This window comes from Penicillium oxalicum, chromosome II (assembly GCF_001723175.1).
Source record: "Penicillium oxalicum strain HP7-1 chromosome II, whole genome shotgun sequence".
Lineage (NCBI taxonomy): Eukaryota > Fungi > Ascomycota > Eurotiomycetes > Eurotiales > Aspergillaceae > Penicillium > Penicillium oxalicum.
Window position 1 is genome coordinate 3,846,829 of NC_064651.1, and position 17,808 is coordinate 3,864,636.

The following is a 17,808-nucleotide window of genomic DNA, read 5'->3' on the forward strand; positions in this document are numbered from 1 at the left end:
CCCGGCCAGCGGCTCGCATCTCGAATGCCGGAGAAATTACCAAACTTACTGCGCAGCCGGCTATTGATGGGGGTTTCACAGAGGGAAAAAGCGAATCCCAGAAAAAATGAATTAACGTTATTAAATGAGATCCTTTCTCCTTTCCCCACGAGAAAAAAAATAGAAAGGAAAAAGGATACGGGACATTCAAGAGTCATAAGCATCGTACTCAAAAAGCATAGTGCAAAGACCTCGCGGGACTACGGTTTGTCTTCGCAATATCCTTTTCACCGGGGGCGGACCAACAGACACACAAACCATGTCGGAAGAGACCTTTCCATTTTCACCACATTGTGCTCACAGCTCACTGCGGACCTTCTCGGTCTCTTCGACAGCCTTCTCACGGACCTTCTCGGCAGCCTCTTGGCCCTGGGCGCGACCACTGGAAGCACCCATCTTGAGCTTCTCAAGGACCCAGTTGACGTTCTCCATCATCTTAGCGTAGATGGTCTCCTGGGGGGTAGTGGTGCCGTAACGGAAGTAGGTTGCTTGACGACGAGCGGCGGCGCGCAACTCGTTGATGTTGGATCCTTGGTAGGTGGGGATGCCATACGAGTCCAGGAAGCTCTTGAGGTCAGACTCCGACCAGTTGTCAAAGGTGGTCTCCTTAGCAGTACCGGTGGCGGAGGCGATATTCTTGGTAGCAGAGGCGTACTGCTCGCCGCCGGCCTTGGAGGCCTTTGCGTACGAATCCTTGGCCTGTTTCACCAGCTGCTCTCGGGAAGCGTCGGCCTTCTTTCCAGCCTTGTCTCCCTGGGCAGAGAGGTACTTGCTAGATTGGGGCAGTAATGTTAGTGGCAGAAGCAGTAATGGAATTGAGGCTTATGATGAAGTGACTCACAGGAGGTGCTCCTTGTCCCAGCTCTCGAAGTTGTGGACATTCCATCCGCCAGCGGCACGGTGCGCATTGGAGCGCACCTTGGCGACTAGCTCATCGCGCTTGCCCGACTGCGGCACGGGCACACCACGGGCATCCAGGAAAGCCTTCAGGCGAGAGTCGGACCACGTATTGATGGCATTGTTGAATTGGTCCTCGGCCTTCAATTTGATGTCGTCGGTAGCTTTGGCAAATTGGTTTCCTGCCTTGGTAGTAGCAGCCCCGAACGCGGATGTAGCCGATGAGGAAGCGCTAGATGCCTGGTCCACCAGATAAGCACGGTGCTTGCGAGCCAGGGCGACAAGCTCGTTGCGCTTGGAACCCTGGGGAACCTTGACATTGTGCTCATCGAGGAACTCCTTCAGCTTCGAGTCAGACCACGCGTTGAAGAGCTCCTCACTCAAGGACGCCTGCGCGGCCGCGGCAGAGGCACTGGCGGATGCGGAGATGCTGTGGGCCTGCAGACTAGCCAGACGAGAATTGCGGCGAACAGAGGCAATCAGCTTGTCACGGGTGGTAGGCTGGGGTGCAGGCCAACCGCGCGTATCCAACCACTCCTTGAGATCAGACTCGGACCAGTTCTCGTACAGCCAGTCACCAGGGTAGGCCGCGGTCTCGCCAACCTTCTTGGCGATGGTCTCGTAGTTCTCACGTGCAGCCTTGACCAGCGCATCGCGCTTACGGGGCTGAGGGGCAGGAATACCGTGGCGGTCCAGGAAAGACTTTAACTGGGACTCGGTCCAACTAAGATAGTAAATGTTTGTTAGCCATCCACATCGACATTGTCCGAGGGCTCATTGCAAACAGCCTACCTGTCAAAAATCCACTCCTTGGCCTCGTGAACTTCTTCGCTCACGCGATCCACAGCATTGCCCAGAGGCTTCTGAACGCGGGCCTGCCAGTTGGACTTGACTAGTTGCTCCAGATCCCTACGGTCGGCGGGAGTAGGGTAGGGAATGTCTGGTAAGGATGGGTTATTCCGTTAGTCATCTAGATGCTAGCTCGCACAATCCCTAAGAAGTTGGACGTCTGATAGCTCATACCGTGGTCGGACAGCCATCGCTCGAGCTCAGTCTCGTGCCATTTGTTGTAGACTACAAGCCGATGACGTTAGCATGACCCGCGATCACCTCTCGGCTGAGGAAGACATGCCAGGGCAGTTACCAGCTTTGTTCCACCAACTGGTGGCTGCAACCACTTCAGTCGTTGCGAGCAGGCACAACAGGCCAGTGGCCAGATTCAACTTCATCTTGAAATTTCAGATTGAGGTGTTGGGAGTTTGATATGTGTGTGGAGGGCTCCGGAGAAATCTGGGGTTTGAGGCTAGGCTTCGCGGTCAGTGGGTGAGCTACATGCAGTCCGGTCTCCGGGGAGGCGATAATAGGGAAAGGAGCTTACCACCAGCAGATTAAGTGGTGTTGGCAAAACAATAGAGACAAGGCAGAAGATGCTCGTCTTTTTGACTAAATAGTGAGGATTTCAAAAGGGACAAAGGGCGTTTGGGTCAGGCAAGGAAAACGCAAGTCGTGGGCCAGATGATTGCGGAGTGACGTAGTTGGAGGATGGATGGGGGGAGGCGCACAAATGCCTGGATTCCATGAGTGCATGATTCATCGGCCGGTCCATCATTATGGTTGGGGACACAAGAGGGTGATGCTCTGGTCTTGTTCGGCGTCACTGCTTGTCCAATCGAGGTGCACCCTTGCATTTCATTTATGTCCTTCATGTGGCTGCGGGCAGGAGCTCGCAGCACTCGGTCAATTTGACGGCCTTGGTTGGCCGAGGCTCACCATATACTTGAGTATCTGCATCCACCAGTCCTTCTAGTTACGGAAGAGCTAGCTCGACGGCTCAAGTATGTTGTTCTGAGTAATGCACTGGAGGCCACGATGTGCAGTAAAATTTTCGCTTAACATCAATGATAGCTTGCTGTAGGTGGCCCAGATCAACCATGTCAAATAGGCATGCGAGTCCACCTTACGTTAGTCCCAAGCTCTCTGGAAGATACCTCCAAAACTGCCTGATCTCCGCATTGCCAACTCGAGCATGAAGGTCATCCTTTCAGAATGAACACTTTGATGCGAGTCTCTACTAGGTATATACCAGTCAATCTTTCTAGAGGATCACGGAATACGGGCTGGAGGACCATGAAATTTGCAGCAGATTTATGTATTTTGGGTTCAGGTAAACCGGGCCCATGAGATAGCCATACTTATCTGCCAGTATTGCGAGTCCCGACCGAAGATATTTGCACAGGGACCGCACGCAGTTGCTAGACCTGGCCTGGGCTCAACAGCACTGCCAGTATGTAGATCAAAATGATCGACCAGCCGTTAAGTGCTTCACCATCATGAAGTCCCTTGAGGACGCACAGGTCTAGACCCTGATTCGTCACAGCTGTCCCGCCTTTGAAGGTCAGGATCCGGACGTCATATTTCGTGTACCACCAATCAGACAACAGGATTGCAAGGCGCAGTGTGTGCGTGTGAGGTCAAGAGTTTAGTCTTGATTGATATATGTAAAAAGCGGGAACTTTAGTATCCAGCACCAAGTGGTCGAGCAGTAACTCGACCATTCCATCTTCCTTGGTCTAGTGGTCATGATTTCCGCTTGTCATTAACACCGATAAGCGCGGGAGACCGGGGTTCGATTCCCCGAGGGAGAGTTTCTTTTTGCACGTTCACTAGTTGGTTTTTTTTTCTGACCTACCTTTGCAGAACCCGTTATTGCCTCCAGGATGAATCCTCCTGTTTGGATGTTTCAGATCCCAGTACTCAAACACGGCTGTATATAATTGCGTTCAGGATCAGGATACTCCATGAAATCAAAATACGGGCACCCCGCGCACAGGTTGTAGATCCAAGTATTCACGAAGGATACTGTATCTCTGTAACCTGGATGGTACGCCAAGACACACAGCTCACCATCGTCGAGAAGCACCAGTGCCTGGCACATGATTCCGCTGACTCTGTCCATCGCATCACCCGCCCAAGACACCGCCCAAGATCCACCCAGGCAGCTGACACTGTGGCGTGGACGATTGGAACGCACAGATCGAGGGTCCAGGCCTTTCCCCCTTCAACACGCATTCTTGTCGGCCGTCAGTATTCTTTTCCCCCTCTGACCATCTGACGTCCATTGCATCTCTTTTTTTTTTCATGTCTGTAACCGCCTGCCGCAAAGAATATGATCTGTGGACGTCGTCGGGACGTCACCAGTGGCTGGCAGTGCATCTACTGATGCAGACTGAACTGACTCGCCTGTTTCCCCTCCCGGAAAGGATGGATTGTATGACCTCTGGGCCATGGGACATATTTAAGCAGCGGCACTGGCTACGAATATCGATTGTTCTTTGAATAAGCAAAGAACCAAGCTTCCAAAAAAGACAAGACAAGAACCATATTCCTGGTATCAATCCTCATCCTCACCAGATCGGTGTTCAGAATCAATCCAAACAGGAGCACTACATCACTACCGTACTTTAATTGACCTGAACCAGCACCGCCTCTCCTGTGCGGTGGGACGGTAGACACTGGAACCGTGGACGCTGGCATAGCCTGAATCAATCGGGATCACGACTGGAATCCACGGGTGTTGATTGAATCTTGCTTCCTCCGACGTGCTGTGGTCTTGACCGATGGTTGCCCTCTGAGATCCCGTCATTCCTACTGGACCGATCGGTCTGTGAGCCGACCACTGACGGCCGACGATCGTGTGGAGTGTCGACTCAAGTTCGCTCTCGAGTCGTCAGGAACCCAAACCTGCTTAGTCGGTGGATCCGTGCGGGGTGAGACTTCGGTTGGACTTCGCAGACCAACGACGGGACTGTGCATCACGCGGGTACCGGGACTGTACTCTGGTCCACGGGTTCTGTTCTCTGGCACTCGATTAGTCGATTCCTGCCTGGGCACCGGCGCTCTCCAGGTTCTCCCCAACGCTATCCCTTTCGTTGGTTGGGCTGCTCTTTGCCCTTGCGTTTCGCGCTGCTTGTTCGGGTCATTCTTCGGTCGGAGGCAAATAATCTCTCCTGTTTCAAAGTGATTTTTTTTTCTTTGATCACTCGGATCCTAGGTTGATCATCTCCTCTATTCTCATCTCCCTCTACGCAAAGTTGGTGGAATCCAGAAACTGTGCTGGTAACCTGGTCGTTTTCCTCGGCGCCAATCCATACTTCAAGTGACCGACTAGGCTACGGCTGCAGTACCTTGTCAAGGTACTACGTCTATCTCCGCTCCCAGCCATTCGGACCGACAATTCATAGCCTGTGACTGAAGGGTTGTCCTGGGAAAGCTCACGGTTGACGATCGAAGATTGAAGATTAACGCTTCGAGCGCTCTGAGAATCTGACAGGATATTGAATTTCATCCACCCCGACACTTCTTCCATCGTTCAGGCAATCGTCCCTAGGACGGCCATCAATCGATTTAAGATGGGTTCCCCATCGCCCACATGTGCCGACTTGGCCTACCCAGGCTGGGTCCAACCTATGATTTCCTCGTGCGTATCCTCATCTTTCAGGCCTCAACATTGCTCCAGGAACTAATCTCATATATCGGATGCTTTGTTCTGGTGGGGCTGACAGGATCATTATCATCGGTATCCTGATCTCATATCTGCCGCAACATATCCGGATCATCTCGCGAGGAACTTCCTTTGGTATATCACCGTGGTTTGTCCTGTTGGGCACGACATCGGGAACCTCCGCATTTGTCAACATCCTCTGTTTCCCCAAGACCGCCGTCGATGTCTCGTGTTGTCGGGAGATTAGCGGGTTCGCCTGTTTCGCGGGCCTGCTGGGCGTGGTGCAACTGGGCGTGCAATGGCTCTGCTTCTTCACCATGTATGTTGCGGGCTCGACATCCCTTCCATGCGCCTGCCCACTCGGTCGTGGAGGGCGTCGTTGGAAAATTGACAGATCACTGACTCCCTTTTTCTCTCCCGCTCTCATTCAGTCTCCTCCTCTACGTGATCTACTTCCCCCGCGCCACATCGTCCACAGACCCCACTCGATCGGCCGATTCGACTCCCGAAGGACAAGGCCCAACCTACCGCACCGCGCTCGCCGTCACCGCAACCTGTATCGCCTACACCCTGCTGACAGCCATCATCTCCGTCGCCCTGGCGATGCGCAGACCGTCTGCACTCGAAGGATGGGCCAACTTCCTCGGAGTCTTTGCGGGCGTCCTGGCTTCCATACAGTACTTCCCTCAGATCTACACTACCTGGCGCATTCGTGGGGTGGGTAGCCTGAGTATTCCCATGATGTGCATCCAGACACCCGGGGGTCTGCTCTGGGCGGGAAGCTTGGCCGCCCGCGAGGGTCTCAAAGGCTGGAGTATCTGGGGGTGATTGTCGTCACGGCGTGTCTGCAGGGCGTACTCTTGGCAATGACGATCTACTTTGAGTACTTCAGTCCCAAGAGCAAGCAGAAGGATCTGGACGAGGACGAGCAGGACGGCCACACCCACGGCGCGGGAGCTGGCTCGGTGGGCGATGGGTCCACCACGAATCCTCCAGTCAAGTCCAACCAGGGCGTGTCGGAGGAGACACCGTTGCTCCAAAGCTAAGGAGATCCGGGGAAAGGAGAAAGTCTTTGCTTCTTTAGGGCCGAACTTTCGCACCCTCTCGATCGCGGGCGGCAATTGGATCTTCACGTGAGAATCATGGGAGAGACGGACAAGATGCAGATGATCTTGTTTTCCTCTTCTCCCCAGACCACTGTCTCACTCCCCCCTCCTCGCATCCTCCAGCCGCTGTATCTACACAAAGAAAAGGACACAACCGTGTACTAGATTGGGAATGTTTGTCAAATTTGAGACCACAGGAGCCAGGCCCTGTACTTTTGCTATCGACCCCCCCCCCCCCCCCCCCCCCCCCCCCCAAAATGACGTATACCATATGAAATGCCATTTTGGGGAATTCAGGAATTCCCCGACCTCAGGCAAAAGAGTAAAAAAAATTGGAAAAAAAAAACAAGAAACATCCATCTCTCGGCCAGTTTACGGCATCTTCGTTGTTCGTAGCGCTCGTTAATCCAGTCTGGTGGTGGACATTTAAGCAGCAGCGTAGATCAGACGGAAGACGTCGTTCAGGACGAAGAAGCTTCCATCCTGGGGCTTCAGTGTGAAGAGCTGGGTGTAGTTCATGGGCTTCTGCTCCTCATCGACCTACAATAGAACATCATGGTTAGTTCAGACAGGTTCGCAGTTGAATTGTCCGTTCAGACTCTGTTTCGTTGAGAGACGGGGGCTGATTCACGTACCAGGAGAGCACCAGTGACGAGCACAATGATGCTGTCACCAGAGGGCTGAGCGTCGAGGGTAGCGAGCTGGTGGCGCACCTGCTGGAAGGGCAGGCTCTAGATTATTGGGCAAAGAAAGGGGCCCCGAGGTCAGCAGGTGGTTTCCAATGGGAAGACTTGAGCTGATCTTTCGCCCGGATGGGGCAATGGGGGAACACGTACGGTCAACTTCTCGGTGATCTGCTCAGCGCCCATCACGGAGGCAGTCTCGAAAGTGAGCATCGACTCGGCGCGCTGAATTGAGGCAAGAATTTGAGGTTAGTTTGAGGATCTCTCCATTGGCAAACAAGCTGAAAATCTCCAAGGGTATAATGACGGCGCGAAGATGGGCTCAGGCTTACGTAGAGGCTGGCAAGACCGCTGCGGTTGCTGTCGAAGGTGTTGTAGTAGAACTCAACGAACTGCTCTGTATGCGGGGTGATTCAAGGTCAGAACTCTCCGAAACATTGCTTTCAAGGCCCAATGCTGTATCGGTCTGAGAACAACTCGCATGTCCAGAATGCTGCAGGTCGTGCGGGGCTGCCCCTCGTGGGCAGCGCATTTGGAATGTGAGCGGAATTTGGCAACGTACGAGCGATTTGATTGAAGTCTAGAGTGAATTCGTCAGTCAGTTGATCATCGTGGAGATTCAGGTGAGATTCTTTTGATATGACGATGATCTCCTGGGGCAAGGCGCAATGCTGGTCGTGGTGTTGAGGCAGCCCCGCCAAGCAGACGACGCCAGCGAGATTCCTAGCTTCCGAGGGGGAGGAAGAGAAGCAACAGTCGACTTACCAGACATGTTGGGCGGCTGAGAAATGCAAGATTTGTATCACACAAAAAGCGCAGAGACTGGAGGACTGGAGGAAGGAAGTACTTGATGCAGGCGAAGAAGAGTCGAGAGGAGACTGGTACAACTAGTGTGTGTAGTGGGGGTCGTGGTGAACAGGCTTGGCAAACTCTCAGGTACCAAGGCCCGAATTTCAGGCCATCAAGTAGTGGTCTCTCAGCTTCCGCACGGCTTCGTTGGTGTACTGGATTGTCAGCGCGAACATTCAGAGTGGGTTTGGCTGAGACGTCTTTTATTGATGATTTTGAGCTATCTTCTCGGTGTCGCTGGTTCACGTTGGGCACTGACTGAGAAGATCTGAGTCGACATGCTGCCCATGCACAAAGATGTGCTGACCAGTGACGAGTAGTACACTACTGCCGGAATGACGGAATGTTCCATGGTCACGAGCCTGCCACTATCTAAGATGATCATAGACCTTGAAGTCCAGAAGGAAGAAATGCGGCCCTACTCCAAACACTATTGCGACCCGACTTGGCCCACTTTAAAACTCATCGCTACAAATGCCTCACAGGATGATAGATTGCGAGACTCTTTTACCCAAACGCCGCTAGGTGTCCCTGGTCTCCTGACAGGTGATGCAAACTTGACTTGTGTCCAATGGGAGAGATTGAAAAATAGATGTGCAGAGCACACCCTCATGCCGAGGCTGTGGTATAGATTTGCTAATGTGGATAAAGGCCAGCTGTTTCTGTATATCGTCGGGAGCATGGCACGTTCGAGTCGTTAGGGTTCGGATCGCGAAGTCGCAAGTTGGGTGGACAAATGCTTGAGCAAGTGTGATGTCCAAGCTGACTGCTTATTTCTTGCCCGACTTCTTGATACCCTGCTGGCCGGTGTTCAGGGGACCCTTCTTGCCCTTGGTGGATTCGAGGAGAGCCTTCTTGGCCGCAGCATCTGCGATCAAGATAGGTATTAGCAGGATTGCACCAGAATGACAAAAGAAAGGCGACCTCGGAAGAAAACAAAGAAAACCTTACCAGCGCGCTGCTTCTCCTTGAATGCAAGATCATCCTCATCCAGCTCCTTCTTATCCTTCTTGGGCGCCTTGAGGGGCTTAGCCTTGCCGCCTGCATGTGAATTGTCAGCGGAGCACATATTACGTCGATGCGACAGGAGAGCCACTGACCTTCTCTGCTGGAGCCACCCATTTCGAAGATTCGAGTGCCTGACCTGGGAAAGGAAAGTCGGTGAGTACGAGGTTGATAGACTGAAAGTCTGACTTGTTGCACAGCGCGATAACACAGGCAAACTTCGAGGTGGCGGCGAAACTCGAGCGGGAAAAATTGCTGATCCCCAAGTGGGGTACTATACATGCCGTCGTTTCTGCCTTGGTGCCTGACTTTTGATTGAAGCGCCGGCGTCAACACCAAGACTGCAACCGACCTCTAGAACCCTTCAACTTTTACTAGCAGGTTCTGCGAGATATGGTCTCAGGGAACTATAGACCACGATATAAATTCAAGTGACCATTTCACGCGGAGGATACACAGAGCAGCCAGTCAGCACCGTCAGAGTCATACTTAATCTCCGTTGGTCTGTTCAGAACAATTCACAAACATACAGCTGAGGAAAATGATGTATTTTTCTTCACGATCATCGAGAACTGTATTGAGCCCCGCTGGATGAATCAATCTGAATCTGATGCAAACATATCCTCGGCCTTGGGCCTTGGTCTTCGCTGCCCTCGTTGTACTTGCCCCTCATGCTGTTCAGGCTGAATTGGCCCGTCATCTAAAGCTTGCTGAGCATTCGATTGGGCATGCAGAGATGGATCTTCTTCCATTGGCCCGCCTCCGTGATCGTTCTCTTCTTCTCCTACTATCTCCTCCTCGTCTTCATAATCGCCATCATCCTGCATTTCTAGATCACTGTCCTCCAATGGAACACCGTCAAGATCGCTCATAGACTCGTCTTCCATCATAGCCGGTGCGCTTGTAGAAGGACGGTCCTGGATTTTTGTGTCAATAAAGGGGTCATCCTTGACTCTTGCAGATTCCGCGTCATCATCCACGGTCTTCCACCGACTCTTGCTCTTGGAAGCTTGATGACTGGACTGTTCAGCATCCGCTTTCTCTGACTCTTTCTGCAATTCCTCCTCGGTCGGTGGCGGATGCTCAAGCACCTTGAGGAAGTGTTCCTGATTGGAGGGTTGGAAAATACTCCAACCCTCCCACAGGTGAAGGAGGGCGCCCACACTGCGCTTCCATTTTTCGGCACGCAACCGTCCCCAGTTCAGATCCTTTTCCATCCGACCGAGATGTTCGAAGACCTTGTGTGAGCGGAGAGCATTCTCAAAGAGAGACCGGTATCGCCACCCTTTAGGAACACCACTGGTGGCTGACGATGCGAGGATGTCGGAAATGAGATATAATCCCACCAGCTTGGCCGACGACGTATCAATTTTGGTTTTGGCAACCGATTTGCCGTCCCGATCTTCTTCTTCCTGTCTCGCGGCGTCCTTCTCCACCTCTCGCCCCGGATTGGCTCCCGTATATGCCAAAGGATGAAGAATGTTCAGTATGATCATGTCAACGACCTCGCGCGCACCTGTACCTGCGTGTTTGATGGCAAAGGCTGTAACTCGAGCCACATCACCACGCCGCAGTCTCGCATGAGTCGTGGGTAGACGAGCAAGCAGATGCGTGAGCTTTGCTTTCTGCAAGGGATTCATATAGCCCACATTGTCTTGGTGCGACGCGGCATTCTCTGAAGAAGGCCCGCCTCCGAGATTGCGTCTATCTTCTTCGCCATCAGACATCTCTTCTTCTGATGAATTGTAATCGTCCTCGGAAACAAACTCGTCGAGGCGTGTAGTGTATTCAAATTTGATGCTCATATCGGATGGAACCCAGACAGGCCCACCATCGAAGACGGAGTATGCTTGCCGGCCTGCAGTCTTGCCTCTACTCTGCGCTCGAGGACTGGTGACGATTTGCCAGAGCTTCCAACGATAGTAGACGCCCCCAGGACTCCGCGCATCCCAAATCCATGCCCACTTCTCTTCCTTTTGTACCTCCGGTCGACTCATCAGGAGGGCTTCGAATTCAGGTCCGTGATTTAGCAGCATTTCCAAAGTCTTATGGATGAGTCTCAACTGCTTGATATCTGCGGGTGCTTGGACCTCGACTTTCGTAGAGCCTCCGCCCCTTCCGTTGCCTGGCCCGTATGAGTCTGGAGGCGCAAACCCGCGGTGGGAGCCTGGGGGTGGTGCGCGACTGAGACTCCCACCAAAATTTTGTTGAACCGCCTTTGCACCGAAGGGAAGGGATTTCGATGTTGTTGTGCCGAGGGTTGTCGGCAGGGTTGAATTAATCGCAGCCGATGAATGACCCTTGTGAATAGATAGGTAGTGTCCTCGGCCCAGGTACTTTTTGTCAAGCAGGCTAATGGCTGAGTTGACATCTGAAAGTGGCGTGTCACTTGCCAAAGTGACGATAGCGGCTGCGGACTTTCGCTCGGTGGCTGATTGATTGTTCGGTCGCACGATGTTCACATTGTCCACAGTGAGAAAGGATGGGATCAGGGATTTCAGCACGGAAGGAGATGTTCCCAATGGTAACGACTCAAGGCACAGAGTGTACCTGGAGGCCGCCTTCTCCGCCTCTCTTGCGTCGGCCCGGCGATCATCTTCGTCGTCCGAAGTGCTATGAAACGCGGATCGGGGAGCGCTTGGGATGGGAGGGGATGGATCAAAGCCCAGGATACCTGATGTTGAATCTCGACCGTGTGGCGGTTGTCCAAAGCCCCTCTGACCACCCCGAGACGCGAAGGTGGAAGGTGGTGGTAGTGTCCCAGGGCCGCTGTGTCGAGCTCCAGAGCTCGAAAAGTGTCTTGACGGCCGCGCTGCCCCCAATCCACCACCTCTGCCCCCAAAATTGCCTTGTCTGCCATCTCCAACTCTTGTAGGTGCAGAGGCATCCTCTTCAAAAGACTTCACGAAGTCCTCATAAACGGCGGCAGTTTCAGCCCTTTCCCGGGCGCGCTTGGCTTCGGCTTCGGCTTTCGCTTTCTCGAATGGGGACTTTTTGGTCAATGAGGACGATGTAGGCTCCCTATCTGGGAAACCCCTTCCTTTCCGGTCATCAGGCATGTTTAAAGCGGTGCTGCCCGTGCAGCAACAATGGGAAAGCCTCCTGATTTCGTCGCTGAAGCTATGCCTGAAGTCATCCAGACAAGATGCCTTTCCTTTCGAATCCGATATTCTGCACCATGAAGCGGGCGGTGAATAAAGCGGCTTCAACTGTCTGCTCCCTCGGACAAGCGTCATCGGGCCGCCGCCGCGCTATCTCCCTAAGAGACTGACAGTCTGAAAGCAGTGTTTGATATTGTGATACTCACTGGACATGATCATTGGTCTGAGGTCTTTGTCATGTCGTCTACACAAATACAAGCACTTCTGCGCTTTCTGACACAAGATGCCAAGATTCCACTGGCCGTTGCAATGAGCAAGACTCCAGAGCTACAGAAAGCTCACCTGACTAGGTGAGCCCCGAGTGGATAGTATAAACTATCTAGTCCGCTTTCTCCCACTGACGGCCCATAGTGTAGAAACTTTAGCCAAAACAAACCTCACAGCCCTAGAGGAGGCGATCTGTGACCAAAAGCTTGCCAAGCAAATATTCAATGCTAGCAAACGAATATGCAAGAAGCGCGCAGCTCCATCAGGTAGCTCTACAGCACCGGTTGAAAAGAAAATCAAAAACGGCAATAGTACTTCAATTTTGACACCGTACGAGACCGAGTCGAGGCTCAGCCTACCAACCTCTGTGGTACAAAGCAAGGTTGAAGAGATGACCGTGGTGACAAATCGTGCACCCCTAGTTTTGGCCTTCGCTATCTGCGTCTTAAAGTACACCATGCCAGAACAGCCAATTTCGAGTCGATTGAGCCTCGCTCAGGCGGTGGTCAGCGCCAACAGTCGATCCAAGGCTATCAGTATAGGTATAGAGCTCAACCAATCAGCAGAGCAGGAGGTTTGGAGTGAGGGCCAACCGGTTGTCACAGTCCTTGGAAGAGAGATACCTGTGCTGAAACGCTGGGATTATGATCCCCGTGAAGGGCTGCCCGGTGGATCAACTTTCTTGAGCACCGATGTCAGTAGATCTTCTTGCCATGAATTTTTGGGAACAAGCGGCAATGGCAATACCGATCAAATGCCTCCGCTTTGGGGGATCGATTTGGAAGCATCTCAACGCTCTCGTGGAGCCAAAAGTACTGAGAAGGGGGCCACGTCGCTGCCAATTTATACAGCTGAATCTGCACGGTCGTACCTTTTACGTTCTATCTCAGATGCTCGGCAGGCCATATCATCACCCAAAGTCAAAGCAAAGGCTGCTTTGGTCTCCAATCATGAAGAACCTGCTGTCTCCCTACTGTTCGCCATCGATTCTGTCTGTCAGTCATGGGCCGGAACCTTAACAAAAGAAGAACTGGACAGACGGGCTTGGTTTTGGTATCTTAAGACCAGACCAGAAGTCGAGGATGGAAGGCAAGGCTGGGGACAAAAAGGCCAAGTGAGATTGAAGGATATTCTTGCCCTGCGGAAAGATTTTGCCTCGACGCTGAGCTGATTGTCTGTCATCGCCGACCCATGGATCTTGATCTGGACCTCGATGATGGTATGGATATTTCCCCTAGATGGTTCTACTGCTGAATTAGTGTCAACTTTGCATTGCATGCTCTCGTGCCTCTGAAGCGTGGATATGCCTTAGTGAAGATTTCAAATTCAGAAGGTCTTATTCACACTCTTTATGCGACTTGCGGCAGTGAACTCATCTAGCAAGTGACCTCCATGCCCGGAGACCTTAGCCTTGGGCCAGCATTGATACCTAGGTAGTCCTCAGCTTCACAGGACACCGTAAATAAATATTAATCAGCCACGTTGAAGGCCCTTTTCGATTTGAGAGTGAGTTTCATGACGTAGAGCTAAGTAATCAATCAAATGACAAGATTCTTCAAAGACGAATAGGTCTCCAATTTTCGGAGCCTACATATTCTGCATTTCCATTCCACTTTAAGTAGGCGGAGGCCACTAGGTCTTCTTTGCAGGGGAATTGACAGACAACAGCGACAGGGAAGTGCTCCGCTTGCCAGCATTGCATGAGACTGCGCCCTTGCATGGTCGCATGGCAATAGACATTGGTAAAGCACCCATCACCTAATAATGTACTCATCCATACCTGATCAATCAGTATTTCTTAGTACTATAGAGCATGATCATGTGGGTCAGTTGCTCAAGCGGGCTGCCTTGCAATTTGCCAGAATATACATATTGTGCGTACGAAGCCGACCCAACGTCGGCCACTCAAGGTTGCTTATCCTCTCAATGGAATTCGAGCAAAGAGCGGCGTGCAATAGTGATTGATCTCGAAAATGATGTATGAGTCTTGCGATGCTGGTCTCTGCTGATTTTGATCCGAAGTATTCATTCTGTGAGTACCTGCTGTGATATACCTAGAGCAAAGCCAGAGGATGGACAGGCCAAAGTCTTCCAGATACTTCAAAAGAGCAGTCTGACTGGAGACTGTTTTCAGGGCACTAAAAATTGTACGACAATGCATTCAATGCATATAAAATTGAGACATCAGGTGCCAGTAATGAATGTCTACGCTTGTCAAGACTACAACCTAGGCAGGATACAGAACTGGACAACTTATCCAGAGGGTGGCGAAATACCGACTTGGTGTGTTCTGACACTCACTTTAGGAACTTTGGAAGACCTGTATTGCACCAATCAGGGCAAGTTGCGGGATCCATGTCGTCAAACAAAAATACAAAGGTCCATAAAACCCGTCTGCCGCATACGGTAACACTCGTCCCGAGACACTCGCCTAGAGAAACACCCCCCGCCAGAGAGGATGGTGTCCCCGACTTTCTGTGCACACGTCTGTAGGGCCAGAGGATGATTGCAATGTGACCAAGAAGGTATAGTATGAATAAATGTATCTCTTTATACATACATCCTCGGTGGTGTATCTTCGGCACAAGTACAGTAGTACACATGTCATTAATTCAGCCATGCGCTTCTCCGAAGTATTACCGCCGGCATACTACCAAGTTACAGTACTACTGTATTCGAAGTTAATCATACAAACCTCCCTCCGTAGTGTTCAGTCCTCCACCCCAAGTCGCAAGGACAACCCCATCTCTTGGTCTCCCTCCCTTCGCCAGCGCTACCCTCAACTTCACCCTCCTCTTCACCCGACTCACGTTCGATACCCCTTTCCAACCTGCTTATCTGACGCAAGCTCTCATCGACCGTATCTCGAATTCCAACTGCAACGAGGGTCCGGCCGTCATCTTCGCGGAAAACGCTTTCTTCTGGCTCGATCAGTCAAATAGTGAACCCGAACAAGGAGGTGGCCCGATAGGGCTGCCATTCAATAAAGAAGATGTCGGGGCACATCTCATCCGACCATTCTCGCTCCGGCTCGAGAGCCTCACAAAGCGCTCGGTCGTCCAACGGCGAGGCTTATGACACGACCCCTCGCCAGTCCCTCGGTCGCAATTCTCGCGTCTCCAATCCGAATGTATTCTCCGACGAGTACTCACTAGAACCCATCCAGGCTGATGATCACATCGAACGGGCCCCCTCTCCTGCGTCGGTTTCCTCTTCGACCACTCTCCGGTCCCTCCATCCTACCCAGAAGACAGTCAGCCAGGCTACGACCGAGAATGAGAATCCGTTCGGGGATGACGCTCGTCTGTCGATCGAGGAGGCCCATCGATCGAGCCTTCCCCAGAAGGGTATGACCGGCTTCTCAACTAATCGAGGATCGATCGTTTCAACCAACAGTAATTCCGCTGCTGTCCAGCGAAATCAAAGTGTCTCTTCTCGATTCTCGTTGCCCCGCGCCATGAGTCCCTACACCGGAGCGACCGGACCAAGTCATCCCTACGCCATGTACCCGCAAGTTGGCGTGTCCCGTTCGCCAAGTGTGGCTAGTTCTGCCACAATCCGCCAACACGATCGGATGCCGGATGAATCTAGTGGTCCCCAACATCCTTATGCGATGTACCCGCAAAATGTCGTCGACGAAGAGATGGATGCCAGTGTGATCCCCGTTGGTTTTCCGGGTCATAATCCGCCGTATCAACCACCACCGGACCGTCGCAATAATGATGTGGGTGACATTATTGGGGCTGATGGGCATGCTGAGCCATTGCCACCTTACTCACGATACCCTACCGGGGTAATTCCAAAGCCTCCGGGCACCGAACCAGCGCCTGAACCAGGCATCATCGCAGAGGCTGAGCATTTCCATGCCACATCTCCAGTGCACCCACAACCTTCATCAGACGTCACCGCACATGCCTTGGCACCTCAATCTTCTGGAAGTACCACGGCGGTGGATAATGACTCTCGGGATGACAGGGAGGGTGTCGCGCCTGCTACTGGTATTATGGCATTCGAGGAAAAGCTCAAACACAAGGGCAAGAAGACAGTGTGCTGTGGTTTGCCCATTTGGACCATCATTCTGGTCGCTACAGTTTTGTTGATCGGTGGATCCATTGGTGGCGCAATTGGGGGTATCATTGGGGGCAAGAAGGCCGCCGATGCAAATGATCGTCAACCGCCCGGCGAGTCACATGGACCGCAAATTGTCACGGTCACCGCAACCCCCTCTCTGGATTATTCAACAATGACCAGTTCTCCGACGAGTTTTAAGCCACTGCCAACAGGGCATTTCGCCGTCCCTGCGCAATTACACAATTCTTCGCGTATGTGCGTCGAGGATAACAAGTTCCGGCATTCCTGGAGCTGCATGGATAAACCATCAGCCTTGGACATCTTCTTTGGTGGGGAGAGTGGCCATCACTCGGTCGTGTTCAGTAACGCCAGTCCCACGTCCACCTTCACGTATGGTGCGCAACCGCCGATTTTCCCCACTCCAACACAGCCTCTTGGCTTCGCACTCGACACTAGTGAAACAGGCCTAGGCCCAGCCCTGTTTTTCTTTGCCCGGTTTGATAAGCTTGTCATAGTACCCGAATCTCAGTTTGAGTCGGCAGGGTCCATCTCTGCACGTTCTTTCAGTGGCGATGGATCCTTTCTTGATCGGGTACATCGCATGCAGACTGCGCAGCCTGGCGATAAGCCTTGGTTCTGCTTTTGGAACCAAACAATGATGGAAATGTTCATCTACGTCAATCAATTCACAGATGCAGCGATCACTGACAGTATCCTCGTCTCATCGGATGTGGCCACCGTAACAGCAAGCCCCACATCCACGCCCAGTGGAGGCAATCGACCTCAATTCCCGAGAAAAGTCAAGATCGAAGAGCGGCGTGATTTTGCTGGGATTCAACAGCCATATTGTCAGCAAATGCAAGTGGGCTCTGACGGTCATATCACGGGACCCATCCAGAGCCAGATTATCAGTATTCAAGAACGAGAGCCGACTCCAACGACAACCTACACAAACACGAATGACGGCGCACATCAAACTTATACGGCAAAGGTGCAATTCGCAACTCCATGTTATTGCCTGTCGACAACTGATTAGTTTTTCATTACTCTGCTGGCGTTCGAGCGTGTATGTCCTCAAGCTCAAGCTTTGGTCCTTGAGATTTTTCTGGCGTTGATTGGTGTTGGTCACCTATGAAGTCTCTCTGGCATCTGATTTTGTGCATAAGATGATCATCTTTTTTCCCTGTCTCATCTGATACTTAGGCAGTTCCACGCAAAGATCTTTTTCGACCTGTAGGAGTTTGCAAATATGTCATATTCTTATTCCATTCTTCAGGCCGCCGGGGTTC

General features: G+C 52.2%; 7 protein-coding genes and 1 non-coding gene across 8 annotated transcripts; 4 read left to right on the plus strand and 4 right to left on the minus strand.

Moving 5' to 3' along the window:
• Nucleotides 1–336: 336 nt before the first annotated feature.
• On the minus strand, nucleotides 337–2,165 carry POX_b03205 (uncharacterized protein; the record flags this gene model as incomplete). The annotated part of the gene is made up of 5 exons (XM_050112106.1): nucleotides 337–811; nucleotides 881–1,660; nucleotides 1,729–1,876; nucleotides 1,960–2,010; nucleotides 2,081–2,165. The coding sequence occupies 5 exons, from the start codon at nucleotides 2,163–2,165 to the stop codon at nucleotides 337–339; spliced, it is 1,539 nt and encodes a 512-aa protein (XP_049972452.1).
• Nucleotides 2,166–3,495: 1,330 nt separating this feature from the next.
• POX_tR047 lies at nucleotides 3,496–3,581 on the plus strand. Its single transcript has one exon. It is a non-coding gene; the product is annotated as a tRNA-Asp (tRNA).
• A 1,764-nt stretch (nucleotides 3,582–5,345) lies between these two features.
• Nucleotides 5,346–6,483, plus strand: POX_b03206 (uncharacterized protein; the record flags this gene model as incomplete). The annotated part of the gene is made up of 4 exons (XM_050112107.1): nucleotides 5,346–5,413; nucleotides 5,499–5,756; nucleotides 5,869–6,261; nucleotides 6,330–6,483. The coding sequence occupies 4 exons, from the start codon at nucleotides 5,346–5,348 to the stop codon at nucleotides 6,481–6,483; spliced, it is 873 nt and encodes a 290-aa protein (XP_049972453.1).
• Nucleotides 6,484–6,969: 486 nt separating this feature from the next.
• Nucleotides 6,970–7,998, minus strand: POX_b03207 (Nuclear transport factor 2; the record flags this gene model as incomplete). The annotated part of the gene is made up of 6 exons (XM_050112108.1): nucleotides 6,970–7,083; nucleotides 7,179–7,274; nucleotides 7,380–7,451; nucleotides 7,559–7,623; nucleotides 7,789–7,806; nucleotides 7,992–7,998. The coding sequence occupies 6 exons, from the start codon at nucleotides 7,996–7,998 to the stop codon at nucleotides 6,970–6,972; spliced, it is 372 nt and encodes a 123-aa protein (XP_049972454.1).
• Nucleotides 7,999–8,845: 847 nt separating this feature from the next.
• POX_b03208 (Translation machinery-associated protein 7) lies at nucleotides 8,846–9,197 on the minus strand (the record flags this gene model as incomplete). The annotated part of the gene is made up of 3 exons (XM_050112109.1): nucleotides 8,846–8,943; nucleotides 9,027–9,116; nucleotides 9,176–9,197. 3 exons carry the CDS (start codon nucleotides 9,195–9,197, stop codon nucleotides 8,846–8,848), a joined length of 210 nt encoding a protein of 69 aa, XP_049972455.1.
• Nucleotides 9,198–9,676: 479 nt separating this feature from the next.
• On the minus strand, nucleotides 9,677–12,139 carry POX_b03209 (uncharacterized protein; the record flags this gene model as incomplete). Its single annotated transcript, XM_050112110.1, has 1 exon — nucleotides 9,677–12,139. One exon carries the CDS (start codon nucleotides 12,137–12,139, stop codon nucleotides 9,677–9,679), a length of 2,463 nt encoding a protein of 820 aa, XP_049972456.1.
• Nucleotides 12,140–12,418: 279 nt separating this feature from the next.
• On the plus strand, nucleotides 12,419–13,619 carry POX_b03210 (uncharacterized protein; the record flags this gene model as incomplete). Its single annotated transcript, XM_050112111.1, has 2 exons — nucleotides 12,419–12,531; nucleotides 12,593–13,619. The coding sequence occupies 2 exons, from the start codon at nucleotides 12,419–12,421 to the stop codon at nucleotides 13,617–13,619; spliced, it is 1,140 nt and encodes a 379-aa protein (XP_049972457.1).
• A 1,821-nt stretch (nucleotides 13,620–15,440) lies between these two features.
• Nucleotides 15,441–17,555, plus strand: POX_b03211 (uncharacterized protein; the record flags this gene model as incomplete). The annotated part of the gene is made up of 1 exon (XM_050112112.1): nucleotides 15,441–17,555. The coding sequence occupies one exon, from the start codon at nucleotides 15,441–15,443 to the stop codon at nucleotides 17,553–17,555; it is 2,115 nt and encodes a 704-aa protein (XP_049972458.1).
• Nucleotides 17,556–17,808: the final 253 nt, after the last annotated feature.